This window comes from Ursus americanus, chromosome 7, assembly GCF_024610735.1.
Source record: "Ursus americanus isolate L20-20 chromosome 7, mUrsAme1.1.p, whole genome shotgun sequence".
NCBI lineage: Eukaryota > Metazoa > Chordata > Mammalia > Carnivora > Ursidae > Ursus > Ursus americanus.
The window spans coordinates 17,422,006-17,437,181 of record NC_142133.1 but is presented as its reverse complement, the minus strand read 5'-3'; the positions used below and the strand labels follow the sequence as shown (position 1 = coordinate 17,437,181).

The 15,176-nt window shown below is 39.6% G+C and overlaps 1 protein-coding gene across 1 annotated transcript in view; it reads right to left on the bottom strand.

Moving 5' to 3' along the window:
- Positions 1-15,176, bottom strand: part of PPP1R21 (protein phosphatase 1 regulatory subunit 21) — a 64,363-nt gene that overhangs the window by 6,762 nt on the left and 42,425 nt on the right. Inside the window, exons 16-20 of the mRNA XM_045787951.2 lie at positions 13,520-13,612; positions 10,501-10,743; positions 4,311-4,343; positions 3,018-3,134; positions 737-835 (exon numbers count right to left, since the gene is read on the bottom strand). Of these exons, the coding sequence (XP_045643907.2) occupies positions 737-835; positions 3,018-3,134; positions 4,311-4,343; positions 10,501-10,743; positions 13,520-13,612 (585 nt within the window). The remainder of the gene's footprint in view (positions 1-736; positions 836-3,017; positions 3,135-4,310; positions 4,344-10,500; positions 10,744-13,519; positions 13,613-15,176) is intronic.

Here is a 15,176-nt window from a genome sequence, read left to right as displayed (position 1 = left end):
TCACAAAGAAACAACAGGACTACATTATCTTTCCAAACCCCTTCAAGTTTTCCAGAGCCCTTGGTGAGGTGGGCAAGTCTGTCTCTGGCACATTCCCACCAGCCCAGTACCTGCTGGCTCATGGCCCTCAGCCCTCAGGGCAGGACCCTCCCTTTGTCTGTCTTCCCATCTCTCTGCTTTCTCCAGCCCCTTAAAATCTAATCCTGTGCTCCGAGCTAATCTGATAAACTCACTGAAACTAGGAGGAAGCAGGGGTTATTGTACTGATGTGTTTTTTCTTCACCTCTATCATGTTTATATTTAATATAGGCTTTCTGGAAACAAGGCTTTAAAACAAAGCAGTAAGTAAGGAAGAATATTTTGCAGCCCTAGCTTTCAGTTTAGGTCAGTTTTATGGAACAGTAAAAAGAAGGACGAGAGTCATGTGAAGAGAACAAGAGCACAGCCCGCCATAACAGGGATTAATGGGGGGGGGGGGGTATGAAGTATCATTTAAGGAAATGCTGACTACACAGCTATTTAAAATAAAATCAAGTCAGAGAAACAAGCAATATACAACTTTTCACCTGACATAAGTAAGATATTACTTTAAAATGAGTTAGAAATAAACTGGTTAGAAAAATGTATGTCTAGAGGGCGAAGGGCACTACTTTGGAAAGGAAATGCTGACCCTGCCGCCCCAGCACTTCCAGTGAAAACCGTATTAAGCCCGAGTAGGAGACACTTCTGAACCCACCTGGAGTCTGCTGATGTTCTGACCGGCTACTTTCATCTCTTCTGTCAATGCCTCTTTAGACTTTTCAGCCAAGGCCAGTCTCTTCGAGAGTGCTCGGCACTGTTAAATCAGAAAAACATCCCATTACCTCAGGGGGCATTTCCCCAAACCAAATTCACTTCAGGCCTGTACCACACACTGAAGTACACAGAAGATGTGGTCCTCCTCTCACCACTTTAATAAGCAAAAAAGTCTACTAACCCAAGCTCATCAAGGTTTCTCCTAGTTCTAGCCTGATGACCAGTGGATACAAAAAACTTAAAAAGTTTTTTGTTGTCGTTGTTGTTTTAAGATTTAATATTTAAGTAATCTCTATACCCAACCTGGGGCTCAAACTCACAACCCCAAGATCAAGAGTCACACATTCTGACTGAGCCAGCCAGGCACCCCTTAAGAAGTTTTTTTACATTTACCCAGGATTCCTTTATACTCACACCAGATGAAAATGGAAGTGGTTATTTCAAAAGTTATCAATGCCAATATGAATCCTAAGGTACTTTTCTTGTGTTTAAAGTCCTCTATTAGAGACCACATTACAGAACAATAAAAGCTTTACAGTCCCAGGCTACAGATTAGGCTCAATCTATGGGGAGAACGTAATGAGTGCAGGAATGCAAAGATCCCAGCTACTTTCTTTGGGATTCTCTACCAAAGCTAGGCTATACAGAGACAGAGCTGATCAAGGAGGAAAAAAAAAAATTCTGTTTCTCACAACTGTTCAAAGACGGTGTGCCACTAAAAGGGTCACTACACTTTTAATAAGGCCACGTGACTGACAAGGAGGATCTGCTGAGACATATCTGAATGTTGTGTCGACATCAGATGCTCAGACTAACCATTCCAGCAAAGTCATACGGAGGGGTCACCACTTCCTGTTTATAAACAAGGAAAAACTAGGACGATGTAAAAATTCTCGTAGCACATTGTGCTGAAGACATTTACCAAGATAAGCAAATCTCTTGGAAATAAAAGAGCCTCAGATATTCCCCAGCTACTCATTTCATTCCTCACAAGAGAATTTGAGGAAAGTTCAACCAGTCAAATCAACCACCATCTATTAACCAAACATCTACTGTGTGCTCAGCACCACACCTGAAAAGGAGGGAGACAGTTTTGCAAGTTATGGGTCTTCATGGCGATGGCAATCAAGTCTGAGATATTAACTCAGAAGGCAGCAAGGGACCCAGACAAGGACACGATACCCAGGCTCAGAAGCTCAGCACTACAGCAGCTCCACTGTAGGTCAGCCAGTTTGCTGTGCTCCCCATTTTCTACAGCCCAACCAGCTGTTACCAAACAGGTATGTAATGGCAGCTTGTGCGCAACACGGAGCTAGACTCATCAACTATTTCAGCAGGGAAAAAAGCAGAAGGTCCCTCTCCACTTCCAGCAACTGGCCTCCTATCAGCCTCTCCATGTATGCAGTACAGGAGAAAATCATACAGTCAGTCCCAATAAAGGGTGTTGTCTTTTCCTTCTCAATTTCTTTAACAATGTAAAGCATTAGAATTCTCCGTCTGCCATCTGTAACTGACCTTTTAAAGTTTTAAATCAGATACCTTGCAGGTATTCTTAGATGTTGAGTGACAGCCATTCTATCTTATCACTTGTCTCGTACTCTGATTTCTGCACTTTCTCCTTCATTTTCTCCCTTGTAATTAATGAACCGTGTATGATTTTATTGAGTATCTTACATAGTTTTTTTTTTTCTAATTCTCCTAAGAAAATAAATTATTTGGTTAGGGAAGAAGAAAATGTAACATAAAATAAATTATGTAGCAAAGGTTAAAAAAGGTTACATTTTTCATTTCATCATTCATAGGAACTCATTTCTACAACTTGTCACTTAGAAATTAAGGAGTATTTAAAAAAGAAGAACAAGGCATATTTTGCTTTTTAATTTCTTTGCATGAAAATTCCTTGACTTATGAATATCTACCTGCCTGTAATTCTCTAACAAGTAATCACTAATAAAAATTCTCCAAACATCTATATTGTGACCATAGGAAAGGCCACCTCTCACCTATCTTTCAGTAACCTGGAAATGACAAATCAGTCCTGTATTTATTGAAATGAAGATTTTTGGTTGGATATAGGCCAATCAATATGAACTCCAACCAAATTCACATGGATGCACAGACAAGGCCGTCTCTCTCCCAGTGAACAGCAGGAGACCTGGACAATGACCTAATTCCTGCCCGGATTGGGAAAAGCCACCAAATCCCACTCACTCTCCACTCACCTCAGCGTAAAAGTGAACTGACTTACTGTCAGCCAGCTGCAGTTGTGAAGTCAGTTCCACTATCCTTGCCATGTAGTGATTTTTAATTAAGTCTTCACGAGATTCCACATCTGGAACCTAAACAGAGCATACAGAATTAAGTAAATAAATGCCAGTGAAATGAAGCAGTTCTAGAAAAGATGGCCATCACTCTAGAAGAAGAAAAAAAAAAAAAAAAGACGACATTTTGGACATTTTCATGTGAAACCTGATGGGGAATCATAGTTTCCCTACCCCTCAAAGAAACTTCAGACAAACCAGGTATTCCAAATTTCTCTTAATCAGCATCCTGCCAATGTCAGAACAAGGTTGGGGCTTCAAAAGAACAGAGGAGAAGTGAAGTACCGGGAGGCCCACTACCTCTGGGGCCATGTCCCTCCATCCCACTTTGATAAGCCACAAACCTGGCTTTCAAAATCTCCATCCGACACCTACATCCTCCTCTCAGTGGAAGAAGGCAGGGGAAAGGGAGCATTTACTGGAACCCCTAAAATCCAAACATTCGTTTTTTCCCCAAATTATCTTAAGACAGCTCTAACGCTCTTAAACACACTAACCAATTAAACTATTTCTGTAATGAACAGTTTATGGCCCATGTCCCAGACCAGTGTTTCTTCTAGTTACTCTAGCAATGGTACACTACGGAGTTTAGTTTAAAAATATATACAGAAGTTCAAGATTACCTAAAGTAAAAGGACAATAAGGAAATGAAAGAATTTACCAACCTACTGGAACTATATTTACCAGCTTGCCACACCGAGTGGAAAGCTGTAGAACTTCAGTGTTCCTTCAGCAGTTATTTATAAAGTTACATTTTATAATATTTCCAAGCTCAAAAGCCAAATCTGACCTGGATTCACTCACTTGAGGGCTGGAAAGAACTTGCAAGCACACTGTTGGTCAAGGGCCTGAAAAGCCCTGCTCCCCAGCCTGACCACTGGGAAGGCTGATGCCTCCCGCCTCACGCAGGATACCAGCCAAGCTGATGGCCAAGCTCCCACCACACCTTGTCAAACTGCCAAGCCAAGTCATTCAACGAGGCAATTACAAAAACAGGCTATAATTTGTTGGTGACAGTTAAAATAGAACCAGAAAGAAAAGCAACATGGATCCATGGATGGAGGAGAAAAACACTGGCTCCACATTTGCTAGAACTGTTAGAAAACAATTGGACAAAGCTGACTTCTGCAGGACTTTGTGAACAAACACACAGCCAAATATTTACAAACAAACATGACGCCAAGCACACATTACCTCATTGTCAGATGTCCTGGTTAAAATCCCAATCTAGAACATAAGAGGAAAAAAAGCTTTAGAACAGACTTCCAACACAATAGCTGCAACTCTTGTTATCTCCTCTCTTCTCAGTTCACACTGTTTGTAAGTGCACTGGGAGTGCAGACCTAGAAGATCACCTGTGTGGTCTTCTCCTGCCAGGAGGCTGTACCTACAGATAGCTAACTGCATTCACTACTTCCGTCAGCCAGTAATGGGTAACGATCACTATCCTCTACCGAAATCCTGTAGTCCTTTTCACTGAAACCCAACAAACTGCCTGGGAAGAGAGAGAGGAAGAACAGCTTTGACTCATCTTGTCACTTCTATGCCTATTTCCAAAGCAGTAGCCAAGAAGGGGTAAAGACAGTTTTATGGTGACCATAACAACTGAACATTCCAAACAGAAAACACAAATAACACTCTGCTTAAGTTCAAAAGGAGAAAGAAGAAATACACTTTTGATATAATGTTATGACATTAGTAAGTATTCATTTCAGATTTAAATTAATGAAAAAGAAAATGTAATTTCAGACATGTTAAAGTACTGCCAAGTTTTTTAAAGCTTGCTTTTGTGGATTAAGATTTCAAAAACAGATAGTCATGAATGAGGATTTCAGGTTATTGTCCAAAGTGGAAAGGCATGTGCTTGGGTACAATAACTTAAGGAAACGTGGAAACTCAGTTTCGGTGGATTCTGATACTCTCACAGCTGATACCCAATGAAGAGTGTTCACAGATTCTAAATCATCTCAAGAGTATTACTCTGAACGGTGAACCATATATCAACTGAGTGTATGCTAATGAATGTCATGCCCACCTAGCTGTAAAAAGGATCGTTTATAAGACTTTTTTTTTTAAAGAACCATAATTTTCTACTCACTGACGCAGAAGTAGCAATTAGTCTTTCTCTTTTAGTTAAAAACTGTTTATGGTAACACGCCAATCATTTAATTTTATATATTCAAATATGACTACATTTGGCAAAAGAAACTCTGAACGTGCATCTAAATTCTGTCTCCCCACCCTTATCCCCTGACTCCCAGGTTACGGTTTGAGAATGTGTTGCAGCACACTGACCCACAAAGGAATGGTATTATATAAATGGAAGGAAAACCTGACGTACATAATTTCAACATTGTCTCATATATATGGATGCTAATGGGAGTGCAAACTGATTCAGCCTTTTCAGAAAACAGTTTGGCATTAAAAGGTCAAGAAACTCTAAAACGTTCAGGCCTTTTGGCCTACTGAACTCTAACTCTGAGAATACATCCTAAAGACATCATCTGAGATGCAGAGAAAACCTTATGCATAAAAGGAGATGGTATTTAAAATAGTAAAAATTATAACCAATGTCCATTTACAGGTAAACTAAGGTATATTTTATGTAGAATACTATGCAATCAACAACTAAGTTTATATAGATTTCTAATAATAGGATAAATGTTTGTGTATTCACATTACCCTAAAAGGTCTGAAATTTTATATAGCAATATCAACTGTGTGTGAAATTTGGCAGGAAAAATGTTAATGGTAGTTGCTTGGGTATTCAGGAGCATGTCAACTTTTTTCTTCTTTTGCCCTTCTGTAGTTTTTAATTATCTACAGTGTACATGTACTCTCTTTATACATAAAATATGTATTTAAAATTTTACGAGTGCTTTTTAATTCCAGCAAGAACCAGAAATGTGTATTATTCCGTGCTTTTCCTTTCTTGAGGTTACTGCCATCTTTTATTATGATAAACTGGCAGGTGGCTGAAAGCTCAAATTACACTATCAGGTATTTTAATGACAAATACTATGCATTCAACTATTGAAGCGCCATAGGGTTAGAAAGGATGTTTCTATCTGATGTAACTTTTTCAGCTCCAAGGTGCTTGAACCAAACTAATCTTCCGGGGGCTTGTAAGATGAGCTTCCTTAGTCAGTTAATTTTAAAATGGGCACAGACTTGCTCCTGACACCCAAAAGGAAGATGAGAGAACGGAAGGACACACTGAGCTGCGTACTTAGTTCAGTAAAGTTCACTAGGAGCAGGTGGGGGCAGGGGGCTAAAAGAAAGGCTGAAAAGGAGAAACATCAAGGAAGACAGAAAACACCATCTTTTTTTTTTTTTTAAGATTTTATTTATTTATTCGACAGAGACAGAGACAGCCAGCGAGAGAGGGAACACAAGCAGGGGGAGTGGGAGAGGAAGAAGCAGGCTCATAGCAGAGGAGCCCAATGTGGGGCTCGATCCCAGATCGCCGGGATCACGCCCTGAGCCGAAGGCAGACGCTTAACCGCTGTGCCACCCAGGCGCCGCTCCATCGTTTTTTTTATCTTAATGGTCTCTGTGCTGTTTTTGGCAAGAATCTGCCACTACAGGAGGGAAGGAGAGTTACATGGTGAAACCCTTCTGGCCTGAAATACTCTTCTCCTGCCTTGGACTCCTGTTCACTTTTGAAAGCCATTCATGTTACCTCTTCTGTGCCATCCTCCCTGAGCCCTCCAGCGGCCTCCTCTGTGACCCCACAGCACTCCACAGATGTCTACTCATGCTTGTGCTCCCTTAGATGGAAAGCTACAAAGACTGACTGTGAAAAATGAGAAGAGGCCCATCATGTCTTAGTTCTCTAATCCTAACCATCATAGACAATACCCCAAACTGGGGTTCACAGAAACTGTGGCACCTCAACTGTACCTGAAATCAGGGTTAGAATTCTGAATTCAGGAAAGTTAGAAGGCAAAAGCATGTGAGTATACAGGTGATGGGGGTTATAGATGAACAGATACCAAAAGAAACAGCTTGAACAAAGACAGGGAAGCAAAAATGCAAAGAATGTTATCAGCGAAGAGCTCAGTTTGGCTTCGAACAAAGAAATGTAGAAGAGAGGGCAAGAAAGGTAGTCTGGAAAAGGTATCCACAGACCTCGAATGCCAAACAAATGAGTGGATTATATTCTATAGATACAGGGAGCCATCAGAAATCTAGAAACAAGAGAGTACATAATCAGTAATATACTCTAGGAAAATTACTCTGATAGCATCTTATGAGGTGGGTGGGAGGAAAGAGACTCTTAAGAGATGCAAACAGAAGAAATCAAGGCCATGTACACACATGCTAACTGGACAGACTACTTAAAGTAACAGTGACTTCCAAACTCACCAAACACAAACATATCATCACCACTCATGGCCCAATAGTGCTCAACACTAAAGGTTTCCCATGTCCCTGGAAATCCTTCTCACTTACATACCTAAGAACCATGCTTGCCATTGAAGATGTTCAAATAAAGACAGTCGTGAACTTTCAGCAATTGACATTAATGACTTAAATACACCAATACTGCCAACTCCCAGCACTTCAAGAAAGGCAAGCAATAAACAAATGAGTTTATGTCAGCTGATCTGTTTTCTGACACTGATCAGAGTACAAGGCCATGGTTAAAGGCGGGGGGAGGTATGGCCCCAGATACCTTGGATTCCATCCTAGTTCCGTAACTTATCAAGTGTGTGACTTCAGCTGCGTTATTTTACCTCTCTGTCCCCAGTCTCATCTACAAAATAGAGATATGATGGTACCCACAATCTTATGGGATCTATGTGAGGACTAGTTAACGTACTCAAAGTCCGCAGCACCATGGCTGGGGCATGATCACTACAGTCATCACTGTTGTACAAGCACTCTTCCTGGTCTAGTCTGGCCCAACCAGCGACTCTACTGCTAGTGCAAGTGAAAGCTGAGGGAAGGAACAGATGCAGGGAAGCCGAAAGAGAGGGGGGAGCAAGAAAAAATCAGACCAGAGGGAGAAAGGTCTGACCCAATCGGTGAGACAGACTCTGAAGGGAAATCCAAAGATGAGTGGTGGCGGGGTTGCACTTTCCCAGAAGGTACCTGAACAGATGTCAACATCCCGCTATGTGTGTTGAATGTGGCCCTAGGCAGTCAGTCCACTTCCCCTAGCCAGAGGCAACGTGCAGGACTCGTGTCTGGGACTCAGCCCTGTGATTAGCGGGTCACTATAGGATCATCCTGTGAGCATGGTGTCCACACAGGTCAAAACCCTAAGAAGTACAGTTTATGTTTTTTTGCTTTACTAAAAATTTTAATTCTTTTTTTCTCCCCATATTTTATTAAGAAAAGTTTCAAACACACAGAAAGTTGGGGGGAAAAAGTTTAAGAAATATCTGTATACCTGCCATCTACACTTAATAATTAACATTTTGCTGGGGCGCCTGGGTGGCACAGCGGTTAAGCCTCTGCCTTCGGCTCAGGGCGTGGTCCCGGCGTTATGGGATCGAGCCCCACATCAGGCTCCTCTGCTATGAGCCTGCTTCTTCCTCTCCCACTCCCCCTGCTTGTGTTCCCTCTCTTAGGGCTGTCTCTATCTCTGTCGAATAAATAAATAAAATCTTTAAAAAAAAAAAAAAATTAACATTTTGCTATATTTGGTTTATTTATCTGTATATATATATATTTTTTTCTGAACAATCTGAAAGTAAACCGCACATATTACGATACCTTACCTAAGTACTTTGTAAATAATAGTACCAGTATCACATCTAGGAAATTAATAATAAACTGAGTTTCTGACACTGTTAAAATGCAATAGGATCTATATACATCTTGAAAATAAATGCTGGTTTGTATGTTTCACTATCAGGGATGCCCTGAATCAGATGCAAGGTAAATCTGAGAAGGACCACGCCTTGCCCTTCCATTGCATCAGTGAGCTACAGGGAGAGTAAAGTCAAGCGCCTTAGGACAGGGCTTTCTAGAAGCACTACAGCTCACCCTAAGACCTTCAAGAAAGAAAGAAAATGTACCTAATAAGGCATATTTCTGATTATGAGGGTTTTTTTCCCTGTTTTCTTCTTTCCTAGATTTTCTAAATTTTTTTTTTACTATAGGCAGATTTTAATTAGAAAACTTTTCTTAAAGTAACTCTGAAGTTACTTGAAGTAATTAATAGCTCCAATATTGATGTTTCTTCACCTTCTCAATCACTGCAGTTAAAAATAAAGCAAGAAATATAAGATTGCAGGGGTGCCTGGATGGCTCAGTCAGTTAAGCAGCTGCCTTCAGCTCAGGTCATGATCCCAGGGTCCTGGGATCAAGCCCCACATTGGGCTCCCTGATCAGTGGGGAGCCTGCTTCTCCCTCTCCTGTTCCCCCTGCTTGTGTTCTCTCTCTGTCAAATAAATAAAAAATAAAATCTTTAAAAGAAAGAAAGAAAGAAAGAAAGAAAGAAAGAAAGAAAGAAAGAAAGAAAGAAAGAAAGAAAAGGTTGTAAGATAACCTGATGGATTTCTGTATTATATGTATGTTGTAAAGCTTTATACTTTCTAGGAACCATATAATTCGTTTAAAATGGTATTTGTGGCCATTTCATGAAAAGGTAGATATTCAAGCCCTTGGTCAGAACATAACCCCATATTACAAATGTTTCTATGGAAAAACAGAATAAACCTTTAATTTTACTTGCTAGATCTTTTCCAGGAATACAGTCCATCCTCACCATGGGGAAGTCTCATGTAAAATCAAAGGAAATATAACGGAATAGCTTTTTGAAGGAGGCATCCTGCTTGCCACTAGCTCTTTCTAGAACATGTGGATTATACCTGTTTTACACTGACATTTTACTTACTTACTTACTTACTTACTTACTTATTTATTTATTTATTTATTTATTTATTTATTTATTTTTATTCATTCATTCAAGAGGCGGGACAGATGGAGAGGGAGTGAGAGAATCTCAAGCAGTCTCCCCATTGAGCACAGAGCCTGATGAAGGGCTCGATCCCATGACCCTAAGATCATGACCTGAGTCAAAATCAAGAGTCAGCGGTGCCTGGGTGGCTCAGCCGTTAAGCGTCTGCCTTCTGCTCAGGTCATGATCCCAGAGGCCTGGGATAGAGCCCTGCATTGGGCTCCCTGCTCAACGGGAAGCCTGCTTCTCCCTTTCCCACTCCCCTTGCTTATGTTCCCTCTCTCACTGTCTCTCTCTCTCTCTGTCAAATAAACAAATAAAATCTTAAAAAAAAAAAAAAATCAAGAGTCAGATGCTTAACCAACTGAGCCACCCAAGGGCCCCTCACTGACATGAAATTTAGACAGTTAACACCAAACACTATGTTAAGTTCTTAACAACTGGCATTAAAAAAAAGAGGACGACACTTACCAGACTGGTGCTTTGAGCAGGCTCCAACACAGCCTTGGCTGAGGCTTCTTCCTGGCCCGCCACATTCACCCCCGTGGCATTTTCCTGGGCCAGCCCGAGGCCCTGCCCGCTGCTCGTACTCCTCAGCTTATCTGCAATTCGCTGGTTTTCTTTCTCCAGCTTGATTTTGGCTAACTGTGCTTCCAACATCCAATGCTCTTTTTCCTGCTCCAGTTTAGAGATCTTTTCCAAACTCTGCTGAACCTTGAAAAGCAATAGAATTCTGCACCTTAGAGGATGATGCAGATAAAACTTAGTGGCTCAAGAAAGGCTTCACAGAACATCAACCCCCAACTACCTCCCAGAAGTAAAAACAAAAAAGCCTGATTGCTAAACAGGGAAAAGGAAATACTGAACAAGATACAAAAAGCACAACCAGAAACTGAGAAAGTGGAGAGTAAAATTTAAAATCTCTATTCATCAAAAGATATCATTAATAGAGCGAAAAGGAAAGCCACAAAATGGAAGGCATCTGCAAAGCATGTATCCAACAGAGGACTATTATCTAGAATATAAAGAATCTTCTACAAATTAGTAAGAAAAAGATAGACAACCCAGTAGAAAAATAGGGAAAAAAAAAAAAGACCTGAACAGACATTGAACAAGATTAAAAACATGAAAAAGAAGGTATTCAATGTCACTATCAAGAAAAAGCAATTTAAAACCACCCACATGACTACAATTAAAAAGACAGAAAATACAAAGGTGGGCGTATTTGTGGAGCAAATATGCAACTACCATCTAGTGCTGGGAGGACTGGAATTTGGGACACACACTTTGAAAAACTGGCTGGATCTTTAAAGCTGACAACATCATACCCTACGTCCCAGCAATTCTACTTCCAGGTAGATAGAACAGTGCGCATGTTTACCAGAAGACATGTGTAAGGACGCTCACGGTAGCACCAGGACAGCCAAACACCTGAAACTACCCAAATACTCATAGGCAGTAAAAAAGAGTAATGCCTATTCACACAGTAGAATACTAAACAACAATGAAAATGGACAGATTAAAATTACTAACATGGATGAGTATTACAAACATGTTGGATAAAAGAAGCCAGACCTGAAAAAATACATATTATATAACCTCATTGAATGAAAAGTCCATTTACCGAACTTTCCACTAATCCACTGTGCTAGGATGCAGGATGATGGTTCTCTTTGGGGGCAGGGAGAGTAATAACTGGAAAGGAGCATGAGGAAGACTTCTGGCAATTTTTTTTAAAGGTATATCTTACATAAAGAAATGTTCTTTTAAAAAGCTTTTATCTAGGTGCTAGTCACATCAGTATGTTTTCTTGTGAAAATTCACTGAGATATACAGTTGGCCCTTGAACAACCCAGGTTTGAACTACATGGATCCACTTACATAAGAATTTGTTTCAATAAATACAGTACAGTACTATTAATGTATTTTCTCTTCCTTATGATTTTCTTAACATCTTTTCTCTAGCTTACTTTATTGTAAGAATGTGGTATATAATACACATAATATATATGTATTAATCAGCTGTTTATTTCATTAGTAAGGCTTCCAGTCAACAGTAGGCTATTAGTAGTTAAGTTTTTGGGGAGTCAAAAGTTATACATGGATTTTCGACTGCACGGGGAAGAGGGGGTGTCAATGCCCCAAACCCCCACATTGTTCAAGGGTCAACTATACATTAATTATTTGTATGCTTTTTTAAAGTATGTTATACTCTATTCAATTAGTATAAAAAATTAATTCTCAGGACAAATAAAAGCTTGAGAATTACATGAAAATAAAAGCAAGCTTACAGTGAATTCCAAATGCTTTACCAACTATCATGTTGAACAATTACCATGCAGCAGACACTGTTCATGGTACTTTCCTGCCATTATCCCACTGAAGCTTCACAGTCCTTCAATTCTCATTTCTCAAAGAGCAGACTAAAGCTCCCAGCAGCTAAACCACCTGCTAAGCCAGCAAATGGCAGAGCAAGGATTTGGGACTCCATCTGTCTGGCTCACAACTCTGATTCTTTTCACTGTATCACACTGCCTCCCCTTGGCTCAATTAATCCTTACACGACCCTGAAAGGCAGATATTATCATCACTTCAGAGAGGCAGGAAGTGACGCCTGGAGTGCTTATCAGACTAGCCTGCAGCTGGTCAACCATGGCCTGGGAAAAGCAACAGCTCTGAAGCCAGACAGCTCTCCCCACTTACTAGCTACCTTGGGTAAAAGCTGCTTCATTTCTTTGAGCCTTACTTCCCTTACATAAAATAAGAAGAAAATTGAAAATCAATTTTTAAAGTATTCTCCATTTGATTGTTTATGCCAGGAATTTTTGTTTTTCGGGAATTACTCTCTGAATTAAATTTTCAGTTCCAACATCCCAGCATGTTAATGTTGAAAAGATAAGTGATATCTGCCAGCAGAGACAAAATAAAGTCTCAGGTGAATTTATCTGCAGTCTCTTTTAAGATAAATACTTACAAAACTTAAGGCTAGCCTGCCGTTGAAGGGAATAAGTCTCTGACAAAAGCTAAACCACTGTCAGTGGGCACCAACTTCTGGAAAAGTCAGTCCCTCGTACCTCCACCTAGCCCCCAAATTCAACTGACCAACTGACTGAACATTGGAAATGTTTCATTACTGATCATTTGAGAAATAAAAATAAGTCAGAGTCTCTAGCTCCCTCCCCTTTTTTGCCTTATTATTCCTGACATTTAAATCTAGTGCCTAGAGAAAAAAAGAATCACTGTGTCCCAAGTGTGTTGCTATTACTTTAGTGGCAACCACAACACCAACTGAATCAAGATGACTTATTTAAAGTATCAACAAACATTCTTCAATGAATTATACTTATGGTGCTTTTTAGCATGTGTTAAACCATTAATTTTACATGTTTACTTATATAGCCTCTTAAATTGTTCTATGTTAAAAGCCTTCTGCAGGGGATTTAACATTTATGCTCTTTTAACAAGTAGCATGATTTGCCAGGTGCCATACCTGTTGTGCAAGGCCTTCTCGACTTTCCGTAGAGCTAAGAAGGACCCGGCGGTTTGCCAGTGCTTCTTCGTAAGGCACAGACTCCAAGAGTGGCTACGGAAAAAGCATCATAAGAATTCAAGAAAAAGATCATATCATTCCCTGATCCCACCACACAAATAAGAATGCTAAATGGGGCTCAATAATAAATTCAGATATATGCCAACATACACTTACTTCCTTTACTAATATGACCAGGAACTTTTTTAAAGAAAAATAACGAAGAAGGACTTGTCATTCCAGTTATAATCTACACTACCTAAAACCACAGGGACTTGTACCGAATACCATATGATTTCACTTCTATGAGAAATCTAAACAACAAAACAAATTAAAAAAAAAAAAAAAAACAGGGGCGCCTGGGTGGCACAGTCGTTAAGCATCTGCCTTCGGCTCAGGGCATAATCCCAGCATTCTGGGATCGAGCCCCACATCAGGCTCCTCCGTTAGGAGCCTGCTCTCCCTCTTCCACTCCCCCTGCTTGTGTTCCCTCTCTCGCTGGCTGTCTCTGTCAAATAAATAAATAAAATCTTTAAAAAAAAAAAAAACAGGCACAGAAAACAATCAGATGGCTGACGGGTGGAAGGGGAGTGGGAGGATGGGCAAAATAAGGAAAGGAGATTAAAAGGTACAAACCTCCAGTTATAAAATAAATAAGACAGGGATATGAATGCACAGCCTAAGGAATATAAATTATAAATAACAACTTTGTACGGTGACAACTGGTAGCTAGACTTATCTTGGTGATCACTTTGTAATGTATATAAATGCTAAATAACTATGTTGTACACCTGAAATCATATAATATTATATGTTACTTACATCTCAATTAAAAAAAAAGCAGATTGTCAGGAGATGGGGCAGAGAAGCAGGAGTAAAGATACTAAGGGACATTGTCTTGACCATGATTTCAAGGGTGTAGGCATATGCCAAAACCTATCAAATTGTATATTTCAAATAAAGGAAGTTTGTGTATGCCAATTAAATCCCCAATAAAACTTTCTAAAACAAACCAAAAAAACAGACAAAAGAAGATGACAGAAAATCTAGAAACAGACAAAAGCATGGACAAAAATGTATTATGTGATAAACGGTGCATTTTTTTAAGTCAATGGAGAAAGGACAGACTGGATAATGCTGTAAGGACAACCAGTTAATAATTTAGAAAAATAACTATTTAGATCCCTGTTTCACACCTATAACAGAATGAATCCAAGATGGATTAAAGACTTGAATTTTTAAAATTTAGACCACGAAAATAATGGAAGAAAATGTAGGTGAATATTTTTGTAATCTTGAAAAGTACTCCAGCTGAGAATCACCACCACAAAGAAAAAGACTGCTTTAATGATATAAAAGTTAAAACTTTTATCTTAAAAAAATACTACAGCAAACTTGGGGGGGGGGATACTTCCAACACAGACACACAGGATTAACATTTTTACTATAAAAAATTTTTCAAAAAATAAAATTCTTAGTATAATGAGCTCTTTCAACCCTGATTAGGAACATCTAGCTAAAAATAGGTCAACAATGAACCTCTAGAGAATTGACAGAATGAATACAAATGATAACTTTATGAAAGGACGTTCCACTTCGATAAGCAAAGAAATGCAAA